This window comes from Semicossyphus pulcher, unplaced genomic scaffold (assembly GCF_022749685.1).
Source record: "Semicossyphus pulcher isolate SPU_LCO1_2020_fin unplaced genomic scaffold, fSemPul1.0.p SCAF_2, whole genome shotgun sequence".
NCBI lineage: Eukaryota > Metazoa > Chordata > Actinopteri > Labriformes > Labridae > Semicossyphus > Semicossyphus pulcher.
In genome coordinates, this window is record NW_027211693.1 from 3,833,438 (window position 1) to 3,858,389 (window position 24,952).

General features: G+C 42.6%; 1 protein-coding gene across 1 annotated transcript; it reads left to right on the top strand.

Annotated features, from left to right (window-relative positions):
* Positions 1–945: 945 nt before the first annotated feature.
* Positions 946–23,203, top strand: ccdc69 (coiled-coil domain containing 69). The gene is made up of 9 exons (XM_069670390.1): positions 946–1,104; positions 14,647–14,710; positions 18,056–18,234; positions 18,866–18,953; positions 20,365–20,438; positions 21,092–21,193; positions 21,367–21,486; positions 21,709–21,806; positions 22,090–23,203. Exons 1-9 carry the CDS (start codon positions 1,084–1,086, stop codon positions 22,256–22,258), a joined length of 915 nt encoding a protein of 304 aa, XP_069526491.1. The 5' UTR covers positions 946–1,083; the 3' UTR covers positions 22,259–23,203.
* Positions 23,204–24,952: the final 1,749 nt, after the last annotated feature.

Below are 24,952 nucleotides of genomic sequence, written 5' to 3' on the forward strand. Positions count from 1 at the left end.
ACCAGAACTACAGCCGCCATCTTGGATTCAAGCCTCATTTACAGGAACATTTTCTGCTAGGTCACATCTGTTGTCATTATTGCGTCACATCTCTTGGAAATACTTTTATAAAATATCACTTGAAAACCTAATCTCAGTGACTTTATTTACACACACACACACACACACACACACACACACACACTCACACACGACATCAGCTGTTAAACATGTGATGATGTCACAGGTTTCGTGGGACGATTCAGATGTTGTTGAATTCAAAACACCCAAAGTTAAGCTGCAGCTCCACACAGCTGCTGCTAATATTAATTTATAAACTATAATGTCATTGATTAATCCAACACAACCAGTGACATTAAGTTAAAAACCTTATTTCTGATTCAAGGAGCATTTTAAAACATGAAAGACATTTATTTCACAAAGCACTGAATCAAGAAAGAAATCATCCGATCAGTGGAAACCAAACCAAACACAGTTAAACATGCTGCATGTATTTATTTATATGAACATTATTTTCTTTTATTTTGTAATTTTTAACACTTGTAATTTAAATGTTTAAGTGTTTTTCAAAAAGTTTTTCTGAGTGTCACATTTAAGCATGTATTGTTATTTAATGGTTATTTATAGATACAATTCGCGAACACTGCTTTGCAGTGATGTATGTCTTTATTTAAGAAATGCGTATTTATATTTTCGGCATATCTTTAACGTTTAACGTTTTTAAAAAAAAATGTAGTCAGCTTTATTTACTCGAGTTTAACTCAGAGTGTGTTATCTTCACTCATTTATCAAATCCTGGTTATTGTTTTCGCTCAGTGCACTTCAACTCTTTTTATTTTTGTTAAATGACCAAAAACCTGAAAAGGTTTGAGTTCTGAAGTTTACATGGTGTTCATGAAGGCAGCGCTGATAAGCCCCGCCCCCTGTGGCCGGCGGTCTCAGCGGTGCGTTCACTGGAGTTTTCGCAGAGTGTTTGAAAGTTGTCAACAGAGGGAAGAAGAAGACGAAGAAGAAACACAATAAAGAAAGAGGAGCGGAGAGTGAGAGCGGCTTCACACCGACACAGAGCTCGGAGGAGGAGGAATGGGCTGCAGCCACAGCAAGGTGAGAAACACCGACAGAAAACCGGTAGAAAACAAAAGGCAGTCGGTTGAAGTTCCGTTGTTTCTGGCGGAGGAAGTTCATTAGCAGGCGGCCGGTGGCTGCTGCTGCTGCACGGCGACAAAACGTGCTGGGAATCAGCTCCGGATAATAATGGACCGTGTGCACAAAACAAAAGCAAACTTCTGTAATTTATTTATCATATTTATGAATCAAAAACAAAAGTTTGCGGTGATTTGGCGCCTGAATTTTTTCGACAAAGAAATTGCGGTAAAATCAGCGCGAATGTTACTTTTTTGTGCTTTTCTGAACATCTGTTTCTAATCTCGCATCGTGTTTGAATCCGAGCTGTTTTCTCACGGTGCTGTTAGAAGATGGACACCGAGTTTTAAAAGTTTCGTAACACCGATGACACATAAATGCACCATATGACCGTTTATATCTCCTCCACTACCTCTTAAATAATCCACGGTCTATTTAAAGACTGTTTTTACGAGTTTAAAGTGGATTTATGGTGTTTTTATCACTTAAAATAGAACTTTTAGAGTCTAATATTCTCATAGTGAGTGTTTTACTGTTTGTGAGACCCTGCAGTGATTTTAAAGGGACCTTACTGTATCACATGGAGTTATTATCCTGTGTAAAGTCCTTTATGATGTCTGAATATTAAGCTTACAGAGTTATTTTGCATCTATAATTACATTTACATAGAATTAAGAGGTGATATTTTTAGATTTGTTAAGATATTAACACTTTTACCTCCTGCCTGTGTCAATATGTAGGTAGTTATATATTTATTTGTTTAATCATGTTTTTATTTTGAAGTGCTGTGTCTGTAGTTTCTGTACTGTGGGGCTTAATGTCAGTGATTCTTCAGCACAGAGGGGAAAAGTTTGACAGCTGTTGTCTCCCACAGTTATTGATAGAAAATGACGGAGCGGCCGAGGCTCCATGTGGGTCAGTGGTTTCCAGAATGAGGAGCTTGGGGGGGGGCTCGGGTTTGAATTTGATAACATTTAATAAAAGTATTGATTGAACTTTAATCAATTCATATCTTTCTTTAAACACGCTCAGTCCAAAGATTCAGTTGAAATCCAACATGATCACAGGGGTGACAAATAAATAGCAGGCGACTTTTAAAGGGATTGTTTGCAGCTTTAAGTCAACCTTTAGTCTTTGTATCTAAGAAAGTAAAGGTATGCACGTGCTCTTATATGTCGTAGGTGGACTATTTCAGCTTCTCGTCTCTGCCTTCACTTGTGTTGCAAACTAGCTAAGAAGCTACGCTACCATCTACGACTACTGCAGAGGATGTTTTAGATGAGCAGGCATTGACATTTGACATTTGTCGTAGTGCTAACAATAAAAGAACAATGGGCAATGTAGTGAAACGTAGATAGGTTGGTTAGGTTTAGGCAACAAAACTACTTTAAGTTCAGGAAAAGGTCATCGTTTAACTTGCATTATGTTACGAATGCATCCTAGGTCACAGGTCGAGGTATCATGCTAACAGACTCAGGCTAAAGCTAACTGTTCCTACGTCATGATATAATGCTAACAGACTTTGGCTAAAGCTAATACGTGTTGGGTCATAACAATCATGATAACAGACTGAGGCTAAAGCTAACAGGTGTCGGGTCATTATATCACACTAACAGACTGAGGCCAAAGCTAGTTGTTCCTACGTCATGATATAATGCTAACAGACTTTGGCTAAAGCTAATACGTGTTGGGTCATAACAATCATGATAACAGACTGAGGCTAAAGCTAACAGGTGTCGGGTCATTATATCACACTAACAGACTGAGGCCAAAGCTAGCTGTTCCTACGTCATGATATAATGCTAACAGACTTAGACCTATGCTAAGAGATGCCAGGTCCAAAGTGAGCCTCACCTGTTGATGATGCATGTAGAGGATGTGGGAATTCAGGAATCCTTTATTTTCATTATTACATAAAAACCTGCAGCAGGATAAAGACGGTGACTTTCTGCAGAACTGTAAATCACCATCTTGCTGCTGAAACTCTGATAATAGTTCAGATGTTGTTCCCGTGTTTAGAACCGCCCTCGTTTGACTACAGAAGCACTTTTAGGAGCCGTTACGTAACACGAGTCCAGTAAATCTTTGATTAGCTGAGAATAGAACAGATTTAGAGGCTCAGCGGCTGAGCGGCTGCAGGAGGAGATCAATGACACCAACAACAGATACACACAGAGGCTTTAAATAAAGGTTGATTTAAAGCAGGGCCTGAATTAAACAGATTCACCTGCAGGAGCTTTAGGAAGTGACAATAAACAACCGTTAAACTATTAGTAAGATCTTTAATTTTATTCTGCCAAATTTAAATCCTTTTCTCTGTAGAACACTTTTAAATATCTTTTGTTTTATGATTTTATAAATTGCAGCAGTGTTTCAGTCGGAGTGAACATATCAGGGCGCGATCTTTGTGGGTGTGACACAACGATCAGAGTCTGAGCCGAGCGCCGTCACGTAGAGGGATACAACGTTACACAAAGTAAAGCTTTGTAATGTGACATGATGTGAAGGTGTGTTTTATAAAACAAATATAAATTGACTAAATTTATGGTGTAATAAAATGTAATCAGGACGACATATTGTTTATTGACATAATGTAAAAATGTAACATGAGATAACATTAATGAGTTTAAAGTGACACAACTCAAAGTGATGTAATGTAACATAAAGTGACGTGATGTAAAATAATGTAAGTTATAAGAAGTGACAGCACATAAAGCTACAACATTAGTGACACAATGTAACATCATGGAAAGGGACACGACGTGGGGTAACACACTATGCAGGCTAACAGAACTGTGTCCTCTGTGATCGCAGATGTTTGAGGTTACCCAGGAAACTGATCCCCACAAATTATTTTAATTTAAATTAAGAACATTTAAATTTTTTCAAGTTTCCTTGATTTTGATTTGTTGGTTAAAGAATCCATGATATGATGACCGTGACACGTTTTTCATGGTATAACAGACACAGTTTCTTAATGACTCATATCTTACATGATCTCAAAGCATATCATTTATATTTCTCTGCTGATATTGAGGATTTTACTAACATACACACACGGCTAATACTGATACACATGTGACTGAACTTGTGACGACAACAGAAGCAAAAAGCAAAATATTCTGACTGTTTCAAAAGCCAAACATCATCATCACGAAGACAACACGTGGATAGCATCCAAACAACGCTGCTAACGGAGGCGCTCACTGAGCTCCAGCTGCCGTCTGTAGTTTGAAACGTGGAGTTTGGACGGTTAAATAAACTTCTTAAAATCTGCTGAGCGTACGGTTTCCTCTCCGTCTGCTCCTCCTGAGCGAATGCTGCAACGTTTCAGCTCTGACGGCCAACATGTGGAGCTCCAACAGCAGCAGAGTTCTCACACAGCTGCTTTTATTCACTTATTGCATTTAAAGATTTGAGACATATTTATAAATATTATGAAGAGCTTTACTGAAACATTTATTCTTTGATCACTCCTCTGTTATACTGAATGCACTCCGAGCGTTACAAAATACATACAAAATAAAAAAACTAAATATAAGCTGCAAAACAAAAATCCACATGAACTAAGTGATGAATCGACTCAAATAAACAGCGGACATATAAATGATGTAAATAAAGTGTGTGGCTCTAAATAGAGCTCATACATAACTTAGTTTCTGTGCTGGTGAAGCAGTGAACGGTACCAGAGCTCACGCTGTTGCTGCAGGTCTTCTCTCACCTCCAGCTCTCTGCCTCACGCTCGTCCAGTTGTCTCAGAGCCAACAGATGGTCTGCAGGTCTGCAGGACTCTGAGGTCACACTTTTCCACAGACCTGAACCTCCTCTCTGCAAACCTGCACTCAGTTTACGTCTGAGCTGTGCTGAGGTGTTACACAACGAGCCGCCGGCGTGTTTAAAGGACGAAAACCTCGAGGAAAAACGACCGCGTGAGGAGAATGTTTATAAAATATGAGCTGGCTCGACTTAAAGCTTAAACAGCCAAATCACTGAATGGAGTTCTGCTTACAGCTTCTGCTCCTCGGCCTGACCTCTTTGTGTTTGCAGTAAAACAACCTGACGTCTTTTCACACGGGTGATAAACATGGGAGCTCTCTCAGCGTAACTTTTAAAACTTAAATTAAATTATTGATTGTTTAGGCTTCAAAGTGTCACAGAACAGTTTGAGGAGACGTCTGAAGCATCGTAACTGATAATGATGATGATCATTGCCTAAGATTGTACACTGAAGTTAGAAAAACATTTGATAAAGTGGCACCAGGCTGAACTTGAAGGATGAATACATTCCTAAAGTAGTTGGAAGGTGACCCTTTCTCATTGTTGAATCTCGTGTTGAAGAAACGAGTTCTTTGTTGGTAAAAACTCTTTCATGACTCAAATTGTAACAAAGATCTTCGGGAGCTTTTAGTGGGCCGTAACGACAGAAGTCGTGTGACCTGGACGTGGATCTTTGGTGTCATGTGATGATGGGTCTGATTCATTGGCTGGTGTCCTCCTCTGTGACCTTTGACCTCCCCTCATGTTGACCTCTTGTGTTTCAGGAACAAAAAAAGTGATTGGACTTTTATTTCCTGCCGTCTTAATGACAAACTTTTTATTGGTACTGCAGATGACTGCAGCTGTCTTTACAAACGACTACTTGTTATGCAGCATTTGTACAACAGGGTGTTATTGTTTGTCTTTTGTAGCGTTAGATTCTTGTTGTGGAAATATTTGCTTTGAAGATGCAAAACTCAGTTAGTTGGATTTATCTTCCACTGCAAAGGATTGTGGGTAAGAAAAGCTTTAGAAGCATGCTTCTGAATGCGACCGGATGTAGTATTTTTGTCATATAATGTATGACAAACACGTATCTGGACATGCTAAACATTTTTATATGATCCTAAACAGTATGGAGGTTTGGGCAAAGGAGCCCAGCAGGTGTCATTTAACTTCCTGTCAACACAGGAAGTGGAACATGCCAGCTGACAGAGTGACGGATCAGCTGTCCTGATGTCAGAACACAAGAAGCTTCTTGGTTTAAACACCGTCTCAGTCAGACTTACCTGATACAGTTTATTGATTGCTTCAGTCATCAAAGTGTAAATGATGATCTGTTCTGGTCCAACGTGTTTGAGTTCACGTTGATGAAGTTTAGTCCATCACAGTGATTCCAGAGGATGTCATCGTAATGTTTTACAGTAATGTTTCCTCGGCACCACACGTGAAGCGTCCGATCCGAGTTAAGCTCTCCACATTGAGCGTTTTCTTCTGGTTGCAGAAAGTTGAAAGTGTTTACGTTTGGGTGAAACGTACTCATTCTTTTAACTCAAGACTACGGTGGCTCGGAGGGACAGTGGGCTGCCCTCCAATTGGAAGGTTGGCTCGTTCTCTTGACACGTCGAAGTGTCCTTTGGCTCGATACTGGAGTGTGTGAATGTGTGTGTGAGTGTGTGTGTGAGTGTGTGTGTGTGTGTGTGTGTGTGTGTGTGTGTGTGTGTGTGTGTGTGTGTGTGTGTGTGTGTGTGTGTGTGTGTGTGTGTGTGTGTGTGTGTGTGAGAATGTGACATGTAGTGTTAAAACGCTTTGAGGGGTCAAACGTTGAAAAAAAGCTATTAAGTAAAACACATAATATCAAAGGTCTGTCAGGGTATTGGAACCCAGCTGTGTTTTTAACTTCCTGTGTACACAGGAAGTGTGACATACCACTGAGTCATGTGACTCGTGATGTCAGCTGAACTCTGTGTTTGAATCGCCTGCGTGAGGCGCTGAAGAAGCCTTCACGTCTCTGAGGTGTTTCTGAAACGGCCTCATGTGAATCTGACGTGATGTTCTCTGATCTGAGTCCGGCAGAGATCCTGAGCCACGAGGCATCATGGGACTTTTTATTTTTGCTGTAAATGTCAGAATTTATCAGTGTTTCCGTGGCAACGCCAAACAAACACTGCAGCTCTGATAAATCTGCATTCAGGAGGAACCGCCCGAGGAGAGACACAGAGGCTGTACGCACGAACACACCATGACAGAGTAAAGTACACACACATTATTCACAGTGTAGTTTCAGTTTCAGCAGGAGAAGTACAAATAAAGTTTCTTTGCACCGAAACAAAAAGTAGAAAGTTCTGACAAACAGGACCACAACCACATCCTCACGGCCCCCTGCAGGGTCCAGACCCCCCGTTGAGAACCATCAGGCCTCCTCTCCACTTCCTGTCTCAGAGCTGCGGTTTGCAAACTGTTCTTTATTTGACTTGACTGAGCAGCTGTTCCACGGTGAACTTTAACCTTTGAGACGTCCTCTCCTTCAGGCCTCTGATAAGCGATCAATGTATGGATAATTACTCAACAACGCAGACGCATTGATGACTGAACTCCCTCTGCTTCATCACTTCTTTACTGAAGTTTCACTGCAGGAACTTGACGACCTCTGACCCCTCTGACTCAGACGGCTGGAGCTTCAGATTAAATTCACTTGAATTTCTGAAGAGATTTTTTGCCCACATTTGGATTGTTGGTGTTTCTCATCACTTCCATCACCGGAGGCACGAATACAGTAAGACACAGTGCATGTCCTCTATGAAGGCGGCCGCGGCACCTGCTCTGTTAGGGTTGTTTTCCAGCTGTCTGATTGGTCGGCACCTGCAGCAGGAAGTGGAACGAGTTGATCAACTCCACAACAAACTAACACGCCTGCACCTCCGTACGTCCCCGCGCACACTCGACCGTGTGTCTGTCTGCTCCGCGCTCCGTCACACCTGCAGCTGTGATACAGCAGAGACGCAGACGACTGTTCTCACTCACAGAGCGACACATGGAGACGTTTGGTGACGTCGCTTTAAAGTCTCAAAGATGCTAAAGTAATGATCCCATCTGTTACAGACAGACAGAGAGCAGAGAGACAGACAGACAGAGAGCAGAGAGACAGACAGACAGAGAGCAGAGAGACAGAGAGCAGAGAGACAGACAGACAGAGAGACAGAGAGCAGAGAGACAGACCGACAGAGAGCAGAGAGGCAGACAGACAGAGAGCAGAGAGACAGAGAGCAGAGAGACAGACAGACAGACAGACAGACAGAGAGCAGAGAGACAGAGAGCAGAGAGACAGACAGACAGAGAGACAGACAGACAGAGAGACAGACAGACAGAGAGCAGAGAGACAGACCGACAGAGAGCAGAGAGACAGACAGACAGAGAGCAGAGAGACAGACCGACAGAGAGCAGAGAGGCAGACAGACAGAGAGCAGAGAGACAGAGAGCAGAGAGACAGACAGACAGACAGACAGAGAGCAGAGAGACAGACAGACAGAGAGCAGAGAGACAGACAGACAGAGAGCAGAGAGACAGACAGACAGAGAGCAGAGAGACAGAGAGCAGAGAGACAGACAGACAGAGAGCAGAGAGACAGAGAGCAGAGAGACAGACAGACAGAGAGCAGAGAGACAGGCAGACAGAGAGCAGAGAGACAGGCAGACAGAGAGCAGAGAGACAGACAGACAGAGAGCAGAGAGACAGAGAGCAGAGAGACAGGCAGACAGAGAGCAGAGAGACAGACGGACAGAGAGCAGAGAGACAGACGGACAGAGAGCAAAGAACAGACAGACCGACAGAGAGCAGAGAGACAGACCGACAGAGAGCAGAGAGACAGACCGACAGAGAGACAGACCGACAGAGAGACAGAGAGCAGAGAGACAGAGAGCAGAGAGACAGACAGACAGAGAGCAGAGAGACAGACGGACAGAGAGCAAAGAACAGACAGAGAGCAGACAGACAGACGGACAGAGAGCAGACAGACAGACGGACAGAGAGCAGAGAGGCAGAGAGACAGAGAGCAGAGAGACAGACAGACAGAGAGACAGAGAGCAGAGAGACAGACGGACAGAGAGCAAAGAACAGACAGAGAGCAGACAGACAGACGGACAGCAGAGGGACAGACAGAGAGACAGACGGAGAGCAGAGAGACAGACGGACAGAGGGCAGAGAGACAGACGGAGAGCAGAGAGACAGACGGACAGAGGGCAGAGAGACAGACGGAGAGCAGAGAGACAGACAGCCATGTTTTCGTTCAGTCCCGACCTGCAGACTGTCGGCTGAGCTCCGGATCGCTGCCCAGTGATGGACGTCCAGAAACGTCCCAAACAGCAGAATAACATGAAGAGCAGCCGTCCCAACAATCACAACTGGGGCGGCTGTGGCTCAGTGTTAGAGTCGGTCGTCTCTCAATCGGAAGGTTGGCGGTTCGATCCCTGACTGCTAAGGTCACATGTCAAAGTGTCCTTGGGCACTGAACCCCAAATTGCTGGTGGCAGAGCCATTGAGTATGAATAGGCAACGGTCTGATCTCTGATTGGAGATTGGCACTCAGGCCTTTGCCATGAGTGTGTGAATGTGTGTGTGACTGTGTGTGTGACTGTGTGTGTGAATGAGTGTGTGAATGAGTGTGTGAATGTGTGTGTGAATGAGTGTGTGACTGTGTGTGTGACTGTGTGTGTGAATGAGTGTGTGAATGAGTGTGTGAATGAGTGTGTGACTGTGTGTGTGACTGTGTGTGTGAATGTGTGTGTGAATGAGTGTGTGAATGAGTGTGTGAATGAGTGTGTGAATGAGTGTGTGACTGTGTGTGTGACTGTGTGTGTGAATGTGTGTGTGAATGGGTGAATGTGATATGTAGTGTAAAAGCAGCTTTGAGAAAAGCTCTATATAAACACAGAGCTGAAGGGCAGATCTCTGCAGACACCGGCTCACACTTCTCCTGGATGCTGATAGAGAGGTTTAATATGGAAAGTCCTGCTCATTAAGCCTTCATTACTTTAAATATTAGTTTCCCACATGTCTGTTTCTGATCTACAGACCTTTCAGATCTTCTTTTAACCCTTTGATGGGGTTAGACTCTGCTCGTAGTTCTTCAGATGAAGCAGAACAAAGTGATTTAAACCTTCAGGACTTCTGCTCGTGTTTCTAACATCTCAGTGGCTGTGTGTCCTTGGAAACGCCACCACATGAAGAGGTGTTTTTATTCCCTAAAACACATCTCTGAACTCTGGCGCGCTCTTTGTGATGAGTCTCCGCTCCTCGATGAGCAGCAGGTGGAGTTCAGTTTGAAGATGGAGGTTTGAGCTGCAGCTCCGGGCTTCAGTCTGAATCCTCCGTCTGCAGGTTAACCGTGAGACATGTAACACGTCAGAGGGACACGAAGGTTTGAGCTGCTCCTCGTCTCCGTGTGAGTTTAACCTCTTAAGGAGATTCCTCGCCGGACGTTAAATCTCATCTCGTCAGACTTCCCGACGAGCTCCGGGGAACAGTCACACATTCTGTCATGTAGCTGTGATCTGGTGTGTTTCTCCGTCTCCCCCTGAGACAGCCTTGTGTTTGTGTTCTCCTGATACAAAAGCTTCTTCAATAAAAATAGAATCAAAGAAATGTTAGAAAATGTGAGTGTGTGCATGCGGCGTTTAAATTCCATTTAATTGAGTAGTTTTGTGGTTTCTCAGGAGGAAAACAGTCATTACTGTTGGACAGAGACATGTTTGTGACTAACAGCGTCTGTCATGAAGGCTGCAGGAACACACACTTTAACAACAGCTGCTGCTGGATTTTAACTGTTAATCTGAGACACGTTGAATCTCTACACGGTGCACTTCAGACAATAGCTGCATTTCCTCTCCGTCTCATAACTCAGACAGGAAACACATTTTTACAATCAGTGTGAGTTACACTCTGGAGTCTTTCATTCCTGTTGCAAATAAAGGAATAAATGAATCCAGTTAGAAATCAGCGAATAAAGACTCAGCTGATAACCGAACCGAGAGTCCTCCTGTTTTGTGATATCTGTCTGCACCTCCGTGATGCACCGCAAACAGGAGCTGCTAAAAGCTGACTCGGCACCTTCTTTAAACACATGGAAGGTATCAGAATAATTAAGCCAATCAACTGTGCAAGAAACACAAAGACTCTGCATTTGCCAAATGACAAAAAGCAGCCCGTCAGCAGCTGGAGCCGCTCAGAGTTTGACATTGATAATCGATTCATCGATTAGCGGTCGCAGCTCCAGTTCGGCTGCTATGTCAAATTCAGAGCATGGTGCACATCCTGGAGCCCTGAGCAGAACGTGCAGAACTCATTGCTACATTTGTATTCCTGTTTAAGTCCTGCAAAGCATTATGGGACCTGTAGTTCTACAGCTTGACTCGGAACCCTGATGATGATTATCCCCTGAATACACGTTGTCTCCCTTCAAAGCTAAATGCTGTGAAGGCAGCAGGTGTTCTGTGTTTAGACTGCTGGACGTCTGCTGGCCTGTAACTTTGGTTTTTCTTCAGTGTGAGAGATCCTACGAAGATCATTTCCTTTGATCATCTCTCACCCGTGTTCAATGAAAGGAAGTGTTTCCTGCTTTGATGCTCCTGCTGACCCAAAAGGTCAGAGGTCAGCTTTGCTTGCATTTTATCGTGTGAATGTGCCCGCTCAGCTTATTGAAACACTGATGCACTGTGAGCGTGGAAATGTGATGTCATCATCCTGTGTCGTGCTGCAGCATGATACACTTCCTGTTTCGGCTGAACTTCCTGTTATGAAAGTTTTAGATCCGAGTTGATCGGGTCTTCATGTCTCTGATTTGTTCCTCCACACAGCTCAAGCTTTGATTTTAACAAACAAAAACATCATTCATGTATTTAATTATGAATCCATGTGGACGACAGATTTCCTGATTAATGAACCTGACACACGCTGGTTTCTGCTTCTGGTGTGAAGCCCAGTAAACCTGAAGAATTCAAGCCCTCCCACACGTGAGTCACATCGTTGTTTGCAGGAAATGAAACTGTGGATTTAAACCCCCAAATAATCAGACAGGAATTCCTCAGGTAGAGGTAGAACACAGGAGGATTAGACACACAAGATGAGTGTAAAACATTATAACACAAATAAACTAACCTGTCACTGCAGCGTTAGACCTGTGACTCCTGTGTTCTGTGAGGTTAAATCACTGGTTTTGTCAATGGAGTCTGGTGTGTTTGAAGTCAGCGATGTGACGTGTGTTTCTGGTTAAAATAAATCATCTTCCTCTTTAACAAAGATTCTGCAAACATGTTAAAACATTAAAATTTCCACATCGGCGCTCCAGAATATGGACTCAACACATGACCGTAAACAAGACCACATTTGTAGCCACAATAAGAGTCAGGACATGACCAGAGTTGTTGCTCAGATTGGGACTGTTACAAAGTACAAAACTAAATCTTCTTCTTCTTTAATCAGCAAACAAACAGACAATCTGTGGCGTCAGCTTCTCTGATGGGAGGATTTGCTGCTTTTGTAATAAGCTGAATGTATTTCTGTTTTTGGCTGTTGATCGGATGATACAAGAGAGACGATGCTTCACAACACTGTGATGGACATTTTTCTTCTACTCTTCAGTTCAGCTCCATATTCGGCTGACTGAGTCGACAGATGATCACCTCCCAGTTTAAATGAAATGCCTTGAATGAAGCTGATTTCAGGATGCGTCTAAAAACCTTCCTCCTTTCGTAACTCTTACATTTTATTCTTGCATCCCTCCACTAGAAACCCTGTGGCTCCTCCCCCTGACATTTAAATCGACCAATGAGGTGATCTATACTCCTCAGCAGAAACCGACCCTCCTCTGTGAGAGCTTGTCTCTCTGTGAAACGAAACGTTCGGGTCGCAGCAGTCAGGTTTTTCTTGATGGTGAAGTGCTGAACAAACAGAGGAGAGGAGCCTCCGCGCTGATTTATGGACTTTTTGAGCGTGAGGGGCCCCATCGACGCCTGCAGGAACATATGCTGCTGCCCCTCCTCCTCCTCCTCCTCCTCCTCCTCCTCCTCCTCCTCCTCCTGAACCATCACTGTGTTTAAACCAGATATATTTATTGTTTCAGCTCAGTTTAAATAAAGTTACCGTTAGCAGTTAGCAGAGTTTACAAGTGTTTATAGTGTGTGTGTGTGTGTGTGTGTGTGTGTGTGTGTGTGTGTGTGTGTGTGTGTGTGTGTGTGTGTGTGTGTAGCAGTGCTTTAGGGTGTGATTGTTTGGACTCTTTGCTTGAGCAATGTGAGGACGTGTGAGGCAATACAGCGAGCGTTTCTGTGTGTGTGTGTGTGTGTGTGTGTGTGTGTGTACAACGTGGCCTGCAGTGTGATCTATTAGCTGCTGTGTGTGTGTTTGTGTATATTTGGAAATACGCCTAAGCTTGTGTGTATGTGTGTGTGTGTGTGTGTGTATGTGTGTGTGTGTGTGCTGACCAGATTTCCATGAAAGCTGCTGCTGATATTTTCATGCACAGCAAAAGAAAATCTTTAATAATCTCTTACATATAAAATATCCATAAACACACAAACGTGTGTGTGTGTGTGTGTTGTGTGTGTTGTGTGTTGTGTGTGTTGTGTGTGTTGTGTGACAACATGACAGAAAGGATCCCTACAGAGATAGACCTTTTTGTTACAGAGGAAGATGATTGTTTTAACCACACACAGACGTTACATCGCTCTCTGCAAACACACCAGACTCCATTGACAAAAACGGTCATTTAAGCTCACAGGAGCTGCTGCTCTGCTGCCTCCATTAGTTAGTTTAATATGCCAAACAAGGCATTTTCATCCTGTTTTCTTTTTCTAACTTTATTTGAAGCAGCCGATTTCTCCTGGTGTCAGAGCGCTGAGGTCATTAATGTGCAGGTATGAGGAGGAAAACGAGCGTACGTTGGTCCTTTGTAATCAGCAGCAAACAGTCGTCCTGTTGTCCCGTGTCGGTGCGTTGGAGCTGCAGCTGAAGTTATGTAAGAGAGGAAAGAAAAGAGGGAAAGTTACAGCGTCAGTCATGTGGAGACTAATGAGAGACTCAGACTCCATCAGCAGCTTTCATAACAGCCTCCCTGCTCCAGTTAAACAGCCGGACCAGAACCAGCGCTCTGCTGCTGCTGCCAGGAGGCCTGTTCAACGTCCCTGAACACATCACATTATCACTGTTAGTATCAGCGATGTGTTCACTGCAGTCTGGAACTGTGAGCTCACAAAACTAATATTATTACCTTAACCCTGATGTCACAGTGAAACCTCTTGGTTGGACAGCCGACTGAAAGTTGCCTAATTCTGGAGTGAAGGCCATCGACAAACTGATAAATGTAGGACTGGCTTTTCAAAATAAAAGTTTTCTTTTTCAGTATTAACTTGTTTACCGCATGAAGCCGCCCCCCCGTACAGTCGTCATGAAGAGAGAAATGAGCTATAGAGACCCAAACTGTTTTTTGTACCAGGCTGTAAACATGTTTATTTCTGCTGTAAAGTTTAACATGGGGCTCTATGGGGACTGACTCACTGCTGGAGGCAGCCTCAAGTGGACACCAGAGGAACTGCAGCTTGTTTGTTTTACATTGGAGGTTTCTGCTTGATAAAAACACACTGATGCATTTTGGGAGATGATAACTAGAAACTAGAAAAGTGTGCGGTCTGTTTGTTGTTTGTTGAAGCTGTCACTGAATATTTTTCCTTCTTCTTCTCTTTCTGTCGTTATCAGAAGAAAAGCAAAGGCAAGAAGGGAGGGAAGATCCAGAAAGACAACCGCCGCCAAGATGAAGGAAGTGAGTGTCTTATACACATATTTACCCACCTACTATATCAGACTGTGGGTTTCCTCCTCACTTCCTGTTTCCACGTCGTGTTTTCGTTTCGTGTCATGAGAACCTGATAGAAGGCGAAGCGTTTTGATGATGAGGAAATACTCTTTGCTTTTTTCTTGTAACATACTGGATCGTTTTTCATCTAAAGGACTCGAGAAGGTTAAAAACTTTAAGTCACACACGACAAACCTGTAAAAACGCTGCTGTGGGAAACAAAATAAAGCAATTGGATAACAAAGCTGTGACCTCCATGATCAGATCTTTATGAGCTGCAGAAATCTCCAAACAAACCAGGAAATGCCCAAAACAGTTTTGAGATCGACTCCTTCTGAACTGTAAGAGATCACATTAAGAAGGTCTGTGTTGGAGAGAAACCACAGGTGATGACAGGTGTGTTTTAGTCCTGGAGTTTAGAGTTTATATGACTGAATGAACCAGCTGCTGTGAACGCGTGACTCACCACTGACTGGCAGTCCGTGAACACTTAGTGTGGCCTGGTTTCCGCCTGTTTATGAGCAGATTGTACAGTTTAAACAGCAGAACAGAAACCTCTCATTTAACACAGGACATGATAAAAACGCTCTGTCGTCATGTTCCTCTGAGTCACTGCAGCTTTGGCACGAGGAGCTGGACTTACAGTGCAGATGTTAGAGCAGAAACACTCCCTTAATAGCTGTTATCAGTCGCTTTCTACAGGTTCTTTAAACATGTAGGCAAAGGAGAATAAAGAAGCAATGTGTAGGCGCCATAATATCTACAAAAAGTGCAATAAAAGAAAACTTAATATTATAAAACACAACTTGTGTGTGTGTATGACGGCCTGTTATAATTATCTCTGTGCCAAAGGGCTCCATTGTTTCCTAAATACTTAAAAAACAGATCGATGAGCCACTCTGTTGCACTCACGCAGTATTCTCTCTCTTAAATCAATCACTCACACGTCACGCTGAGCAGAGCAGTGATTCCCAACCAGAGGTACTTTGACTCCAGTGGGCACGTCTGTAGTTTACAGGCTGAACATGGAAATATTGTAGAACAAATTATGATAAACAGTACAAGTGGTAAGTGGCAGGAGATCTTATGATTAATGGATGAATGGTAAATAAAGTTGGTTATAACTCAGGTAAAGAATAAATGATTTAAGTGGTTTGTTAAGTAATCAATATTGAATGAATGGTTAGCTTAAGTCATATGTAAAGGTTGAAACAGTAAGCTAAAGCATTAGGTTTACATTGAGTTGCTTAGCTTTACATATTTGTAAAGGTTAGCTTAAGTAATCGATAAAAATGAATAATGCATTAACAGTGAAACAGTAAGCTAATGGATAAACTGTAGAGGATATATTAAAAACATTAAGTAATGGATAAACAGTCAAATGAATTATTAAAAGTTGATCAGCTAAATAAAGGATGAATGTTCAAACATTTGAAATAGTCAACTAAAAGTAAACAGGTCTTATATTTAACTAAAGTAATGGACGAACAGTGGAAATGGTTTGCCAAAGATAAGTACTGCGATACTTAGCTTAAATTTACAGGATTGAAAACTGTTGGCTAACAATTAGAAAAACCTTCAGAAGTGAAGGATTCACAGTGACGTGGTTAGCTTAAGTAATAAAGGATTGAAATGAATATCTAAAGGAGGAGTTCAGAAGGTTGAAAAAGCTGATGTTAAGGACATATGTTCAAATTGGTAGCGAGACAGTTCGCTCAGTTAATGGATTTACAGTTGAATTAACTAACAAAAGGATAAATGTTAAAGTGGTTTGCTACGATAATAGATCAATGGTTGACATAGTTAGCCAGAGTAATGCATAAACGTACATCAAAACCATTTGATTAATTAATGATACACGTTAAATGGTTAGCTTAAGTAATGGATGAATGGTTGAAATCTGAAGCTAAGTTGGTAGCGTTAATGTTGGGGTTCCTCAGGGAGCCCTGCTGGGTCCCTTCACAGTTTCAAAGGGAGAAACAGATATGTTGTTGAGGCTTCTGAGAACCAACATATGTTTTTATGTTTATTTTTAAATGCAGTAATATTGAAATGATGTGAATTCAGTGCGAATGATCCCAGTTCACATTTGACAAACAGTCTCACTTACTGTGTTTGTTGCCGTTCTGGAGCTGTTGACGGTGTCACATGATCACTGGACTGTTTCTCCACATGGACTCAAATGTTCAACTTAAAGCTACACACTGTATTTCTTGTTGAACGGTTCATGTGGTCCTCAGATGTTTCACATGTAAACAATCATTAGTTTCACATGTACCTTTTTGTTCAACACGTTTACCAAAACACACGACTTAATAAATCCCACGAAGCTTCTGCTTTCTGTTATGATAATACTGACTCAACGCAGCTGCATGAAAAACACTTGATGCTGAACCCGCCTGTGATTTATTACATGTTGTGATTTTCCATCGTCGTCTCCTCCCCCCTCGACTCTCTGAACAATCACGAAGCTCTGATGTTTGTTTCTGTTAAACAGCAGCAGAATAAAAAACTAAAGCTGCTCTTTGTTTAAAAATCAATTCAGCGTGCAGACAGGCTGCGACCTGTTTCCACCTCAAACTAAACTCTGATCATCAGAGAAACACAGAAGCAACAGGAGCCGCAAAACAACAGAAAGCAGTCAATATGTTTTTTAATGATTCGAGTATTTAAATAATGTGTTACAATGTGCATTTTAATATTCACTGAGTCCTAATGTGTTCTTTACACTTACTGTGAAGAACATAAAATGTGCTTAAAGGTGAAGATTCAGGTTCCACAGTTTTAATAATCATATACATTTTGTTCACGACGTGGTTATGGTGAAGTCCAAACTGAAGACGTCATTGAAACCGTGTGTGTGTGTGTGTGAGCGTGTGTGTGTGTGTGTGTGTGTGTGTGTGTGCGTGTGTGTGTGCGTGTGCGTACATGTCGATGATGTCACTGACAGGTTGAAATCAAATTACCTGAACGTTTATCTGCAGATCTGTGAGCAGTTTGATTTTAACCCTTTAACTCCTGAAGAGACGCACAGAGGACAGGACATTTGAGATTATTTCACTGTCGATTAATCCTTCAGTTATTTTAGTGATTAATCGATTAGTTGTTTGTTCTATAAAATCAGAAAACGTTTTATGATGAATCAATAAAGTTTATTATAGAAGGATTCCAAATGATTCATCAACAATTATAAAATCCATCAGAGCCGTTTGTCTCCGCGCAGTGTCACTGGAAGCCTGACTCGCACGTTTGATCAGAATTATTCAACGTTTTGTGTGTCGCGTGTGTCTGTGTTCATGTGTCCACCTGCAGGTAAAAGTACGTCAGGTGAGCAGGACGTCTGTCTGGAGAAGCAGCTGGAGCGCTTTGAGTGGCAGCTGAGGGTTTTGAAGGAAGTGCTCTCAGCCAATGGGAACCCGGAGAGGGCGGAGCTGCTGAAGGACCACGCCGATGTGGAGGTGTGCGCCCTCGTCCTGAGCATCCTGGATAAGGTGAGGAGGTCATGAAGGACTGATTAAAGCTCACTGATCACTCGTCAAACAGTTGCAGGATATGGATAATAAAATACGAGTAAATCTGACAGAACTTTAACAAACTTTGAAGCTCGTTAGCTCGGACTGGTTTAACACCTGGTTTAAAGAGAGGAAGCAGCAGATAGGAAGCAGCAGGTAAGAGCTCAAACTGTCCTTTGTGAGGGTCATGTGTTCAGCAGAGGGAGCGAAAATCTGCTCCACCATCAGAAACTCAGCCAGAGAAGCTATTCATAGACTTTTGATTTGGCTCAGACTGCAGCCGTGCAGCTGGCCGGCCCCTTAGGGTCACATGACCACCACCTGAATCTGCAGCCAGAAGGTTATTTACTCTGGCGGCGGCCATCTTGAACTTGTGTCCTGCTGTGACCCTGCTGAGCGCTCAGAAACACCTCTGCACTCACTTTATCCTCACAGGCTCGTCTCTATTTTTGCTTGTCTTATTAAACCGCAGCATGTTTCCACTTTTAATAAGATGTTTATTAATGTGCTGTTATATTAAGCTAACAGACACCATTCATGTTTCAGTTTCATTTCCCTCCACTTTGATCTTTTAAGTCTTTGAAATGAAACCGATCTGCTGTGATCTCAGGTGAAAACGGAGACGACGGCTGATCTGAACGTCCTGCATGAACAGAAAAGTAAAACTGCTACTGAAGAACACGAGAGACACGTGGAAGGTAACCGACGACACGGACACATGAAGAAAGTGTTAGAGCTGTTTGTGCAGTGAAACCGTTTTATTGGTGGTCATTTCAAAGGTCACATGATCTCTGAAAGCATTGATGTCTGAACAGGACGGGCTGAAATGTTGTATTCACATAAAACTCCTGTAAATGTAATCGGCTTTATCTCAGCCAAACTACAAAATGAAACTCTTGGCTGCCTCCTGCAGGTCAGCATCTCCACTTCTAATTATAATATTTATTTACAGCTATTTAAAAGGTGATAAAATCCTCCACAAAGGCATCAAAATAAAACAAGAAATAAAATGATCACAGATTAAAAACAAATCACCCAAACCTGTGCAGGTGGAAAAAGGAAAATAAAACTTAAAGAGAAAATTAAGACGGAAAAACAATCAGGAAACGTTCAGACAGAAGTCGGTTCTTTCTAACCGCGGTGAAACACTAACGCCCCCTTGCTGTTCAGCAGTTCGCCGCCGCCTCAGCCCGCTGCTGGAGTTTGTTTTGTTTATTGAACTACAGCGCGTCGACACGAGTGAACACAGCATGAGCGCTGGAAACGAGTTTATTAACCACGACGAAGTTCTTACCCTTAATTGTTGAAATGAGATGGGTGGTGGCGGGCTGGTCGTTGTTGTAGCGGCTAAGCTAACATGTCGCCTGACTGCACACGGGCTCGTCTGAAAGTCTGACAGGTGTCCTGATCACTGTTTGAGTTTGTTCTTTACAGTGTGTCGTGTTGAGCTTCACACACTCTCTGATCACCAGTAATTAGTATCCGTTATGTCTTTAGATCATTCACATGTTGTCACGATGTTTTCAGTGTCTTATATAAAGAAGCTTGAATTTAAAAGGCTGACAAAATCATTTTAGATGTAAATAAACAGAATTATAGTTTAATTTCTCTCAATAATCTGATATGTGTGTATCAATATTCAAACAAAGATTTTCTTCACCTGCTGTGTAGAACTGCACTTTGCTGGTTCTTTGCTCTGAAACGTTTCTGCTTCTTTGTCGTGTCCGACAGTAAGTGAGGACTTTCTGGCTTTAGGACTTTTAAACGGACAAAACAAGTTTGAAGACGTCATTTTGGGTAAAATCTGATCAGCACTGATCACACAATGTTTGACAGTTGACTAAAAAAGTAATCGATTAATCCTGAAAATAATCAGTAGATGAATTAATGATAAAAGTAATCATTAGTTGTATCACTAAAGATTCGTACATTCTTTAAAGCAAATGTGTAATTTTCCTGGAAACTTTATAATTACTTCAATGAAGCAGAACAAATAAAAAATCAGCAGTTGGAGCTCTAAATGAGAGCACAGTCATTCTGCAGATTGAGCTCCAGATGTTTGAGTTTCTCTCTCATGTCTGCAGCGATGTTTTCCTTCTCTGTCTGCAGAGCTGCAGAAGAAACACGAACAACAGAAAAATCAACTGACAGAAAAGTTTCGGGCTGCTGAGAACGACCTCAAGGTAAAAAAACACCGGCTCCTTTCTTCTAACCTTTCCCACCGAATTTTAACACATTGACGCAGGTTTTTCAGACCCGGGAAGACCCGCTTATAGACGCCGATTGTCTCTTTTACCATTGCCAGTGAAGTATCCTCCTGTCGGTCTCTTTTCTACTGCGTCACCGTCTGACGTCGCAAAGTGCCTGAAACAGGGTTAGTAACCAGTGAAGACGTTACGGTGGTTAGGTGTTTATTGTATCTGTTACTCATTCAGTCTGTTTATCAAACTGAAATCTGAACGATGTTCGAGCGCTGCTCGGACGGAGACGGGTGGAAATTGTAGCTGAGATGACAAAGAGTCGCAGAAGTTACCGACGGAGCGTAGCATCGCGACAGAAAGGGGGCGGAGACCTGGTTTTGTGTTCCCATCAGTGCCGATCGGCTGAGGTGATAATTACCGGGGTCTACTGCAGAGTCATGTGACCCGGGTCTGAATGCTGATTGTGACCTTTGCCACTAACCAAAAAAGGCGAGCGTTAGCGGGTGTTAGCGAGCGTTAGCGGGTTTTTTGAGCAGTGGGAAAGCGGCTTCTGAGTGTGTTTTCATTCACAGTCACATTAATCTGTAAACGAGTTTTTCATGCTTTAATTTTCAAATGTTCTGTTGTGACTGAAGAGCGAAGTGACGCAGCTGACGGCAGATCTGCAGGTTTACAACAAGCTGAAAAGAAGAGTTGAAGAATCGACGTTTAAAAAAGACCTGCAGAGGAATATTCAGGTGCGTTTGTTCGGTTCAGCTTCACTTTATTTAAGTTGTAACACGTATCCCTAATTTAATTTGCTCACGTTCAGAATTTAACATCTGAAAATAATAAAAGTTGGAGAGCAGGAAGCACTATGACTGTGCTTGATCTTCGGTAAAGGCTTAATTCAAAACTCTGCTCCCTCCAGGCCCATGGCAGCCCAGGTGCATTCTGGGAGTCCGAGCAGGAGTCTCTGGTGTTTGTCATAGAGATGAAGAGTCAGCGTGTGCAGGAGCAGAGCAGGAAGCTGCAGCAGATGGACGCTCTGGTGGGAAAAAACTTGAGTGGTCTGAGAATAAAAGTGTTTGTCTGCAAAGCTACCGAAGCTAATCCTCCTTCTTCTTCTCATCTTTCTCCTCCTCCTCCTCCTCCTCCTCCTCCTCCTCCTCCTCCTCCTCTTTCTCCTCCTCCTCCTCCTCCTCCTCCTCCTCCTCCCTCTTCTTCTTCTTCTTCTTCTTCTTCTACTTCCTGTTTCTGTGATGATTCTCAGGTGGAGAAGAACCTGATGTTGGAGGATCAGATCGTGCATGTCCTGCAGCAGAACGAGGACCTAAGAGTTCGGATAGACAACTGTCAGACTCTCATTCAGTAGGTGTCTCTTCCTCTTCACTGACAGCAGCTCATTATGCAGGCCTGTGGCGCCCCCTGCTGGACAATAAACATGTTTTACCTTTGTTTTAGTGGCCAGTTTCCCTGTTGATTAAAAAGGAATATTTCTTCAAAGACAATGTTATCATACATTCAGTGTCCAGTTAATTAGCTACTGCAGGCTTAAACTCTCCAAAATATTTTCCCCAACCCTCGTTGATCTTGAAACATGCTCTCCTGTTGATCTTTAACCATCACTCCAAATGTCTGTTCTGTTCCTCAGGCAGCTGTCAAAGGAGCAGCAGGACCTGAAGGTGGCGCTGGAGAGGCAGGCCGTCATAAACCAGAAGCTTTCTCAGGAAAAAGAGCAGCTGATGTTCAAACTGCGACACAGAGACTCGTGTCCGACCATCCACCTGCCCACCATGATGCAGGAGATCGCTCCCAGATGATCACATGATCCTGTGTCGCTCACTGTAGATAGAAACTCTTCTGCCCGTTATTATTCACAAGGTAACATGCAGTCGGCCTGGTTCACTGCTCAGACACGGGGCTGTAAACTCAAACTGGACTACCAACCACCTGAAGAGCAAAGAGTGGCGTCGTCACCTCTGCTGCTCTGGTTTCAGGTCTCAGGGCTCTGATGTGAATCCTGTCTACATCACTGCAGAACAACACAAGACTCAGTTTCCATTTCAACTGCAACTCCACTGGTCTGTTTTTATTTAGGCTTACAGCTGACCAACGAGGACCCACAGACCGACTACAGTCCGAAGTAGCTCTGCCATAACTCTGCTGTTGAAGCTACGTAGACGCTCAGTTGCATCCTGTCTGTTCACACTGTTCTGAGCCTCAGACTGCCCCGGGTTAATGTGCACGTTTTTTATTCTTTTCAAATAAGGAGAATCTTTTTACTGACAGATTATTGTGACGGTTAAAATAATCGAAAGGGTTGTTACTGAGATACCGTCTTTATTAGTGTGACATTTTAAAATTAAGGTTTAGTTCTGTCAGAGAAATTTTAAAACAAACGAAGATAGACGGTTAAGTGTGGCACCGTGCTAAGTGCTAAGAATGGGTCTCATAGCACCAGTAAGATAGCTGCTAGGGCTAACAAGGTGTCAGGTACTTTTCTAAGTAGCAAGTAACTTTAAAGCAGCAAAGCTGAATACTGTTCGCTGAACCTACACTTGTGCTGCAAACTTAGCTAGCTAAAAGAGCCTGTCAAGCTAGCTAGCTTGGTAACTGCCAGTTATCTGTTACACCAAGCTTTGAACTAAGTTAGCATCTTTAGTTCATGGTCAACCAGAAGAAGCTACATAGCACCAGTTGGCTAGCATCTGTGGCTCCTGAACTAACTGGTAAAATGCTAGCTAGTTGGTAACTTTAAAGCAACAAGACTGAATATTTTCCTTTTTACTGAAAACATTCGCCTTTCAAGCTAGCTAGCTTGGTACCTGCCAGTTAGCTATTACACTGAAAAGCAAGCTGTAAAGTAAGTTAGCATAGCTTGTTCAGGAACTATTTGTACTCTCAAGTTTCCTCCATTGATGGATGGTTCAGTGTGGCAGCATCTTAAGTGCTTGGTAAACCAGAAGTTACATAGCACAAGTTAGCTAGCTTCTGTAGCTGACGAGTTAACCAGTAAAAAGCTAGCAAGCTGGTAACTTTGAAGCCATACGACTGAATATTTTCCTTTTTACTGAGCCTACACTAGTGGTTGAAACATTAGCATGTCAAGCTAGCTTGCTTTTTAACTGCCAGTTAGCTTTTTAGCTTTGAAACAGACGAGTAAACAAATCAGCACAGTTTGTTCAAGAGATTAATTAGTTCTATCTGCTACCTGCGGACCTGCGGACCATGCTGCATCATGTTTTCAGGATTGTTTAAAACTGGATGATGCAAGTGATGCAACGCTTTTAGTGTTTCCTCCAGTGTTCATGCAACCGTCAGCCCGTTAAGACTGTTTTTATCCAGAGTGAAACTCTGGTATGACCGGGCCTTGGTACCGCTCAGTTCTACATGTCCCCTAAAGTGCCTGAGACTCAAATAATGAATGACAACGACGAACAATGTCGATGCTGCATTTTTTTTAGAATTAAGATTCAAGTGTTCCTAATCTTGACTTCCCCTAAGTGTAACTGTTTGTTACTTTAAAATTCAATCTATATAAGTTCAAGTATGTGAACCCTGTGGATTCACCAGCCCATCAACACTACAGCTGAACAAAGCCGGACCGAAGCGCTCCCCCAGCAGATACAAACCTTACTGTGATTTTAGTCGACTCCTGTTCAAACCTGGTGCCAAATGTTTCCTCTTTTGTTGTATTCAGTGTTTTGACTCCTTTTTTGAATTCATTTCCTGTTTGTGTGAATCACAACTTCCTGATTTTATTGGTTGATGAAGTCAGCTGACACATTTTATTGCTGCTGTTGGGGAGAGACACCACTTCATTTTCAGTTTCAAATGTGTGTATTCAGAATTCAGGAATTTAAAAAGCAAGCCACATTAGGACTGGCCTGCTGTGTGGGGTTTGAGGTATTTTGTGAGCCTTAGTATCAGTTTATTTCAACACGAACAACAGACGTTAATTTTACGTTTAGTTTAAATCAGTAAAAAAACGATTTCTTGCTAAATTAATCTTTATGTTTTTAGCATGCTAACATCTTGGCTGGTTGTCTTTGTTGAATTTGTTTCTAACTTTCTTCAGATGAATAATCACAATTTAATTGCTTTCTGGTACTTTGAGATTGATGCTAACATGGTATTCTCACATGCTAACATGCTACGGTTAGAATTCTAACTTGCTAATTGTTACATGCTAATTATAAGCTTATTGTTAACATGGCAAAATGGTAAATGATCCTGTTAAAATATGTGTTATAATAATGTTAGCAATTCTAAGTTTAACCCGAGAGGCAGCCGGACTTGGTTAAAGTCCTTGAAGACGTTTCACCTCTCATCCGAAAGGCTTCTTCACTTCTAACTGACTGGAGGACGGAGTGAGAAATATAAGCCTCCATCCACCAGTCAGTTCAGAGCTGAAGAAGCCTTTCGGATGAGAGGTGAAACGTCTTCAAGAACTTTAACCAGGTCCAGTAGCCTTTTGGATCAATCTTAAAATGACCATGACCTGGCTGACTGAG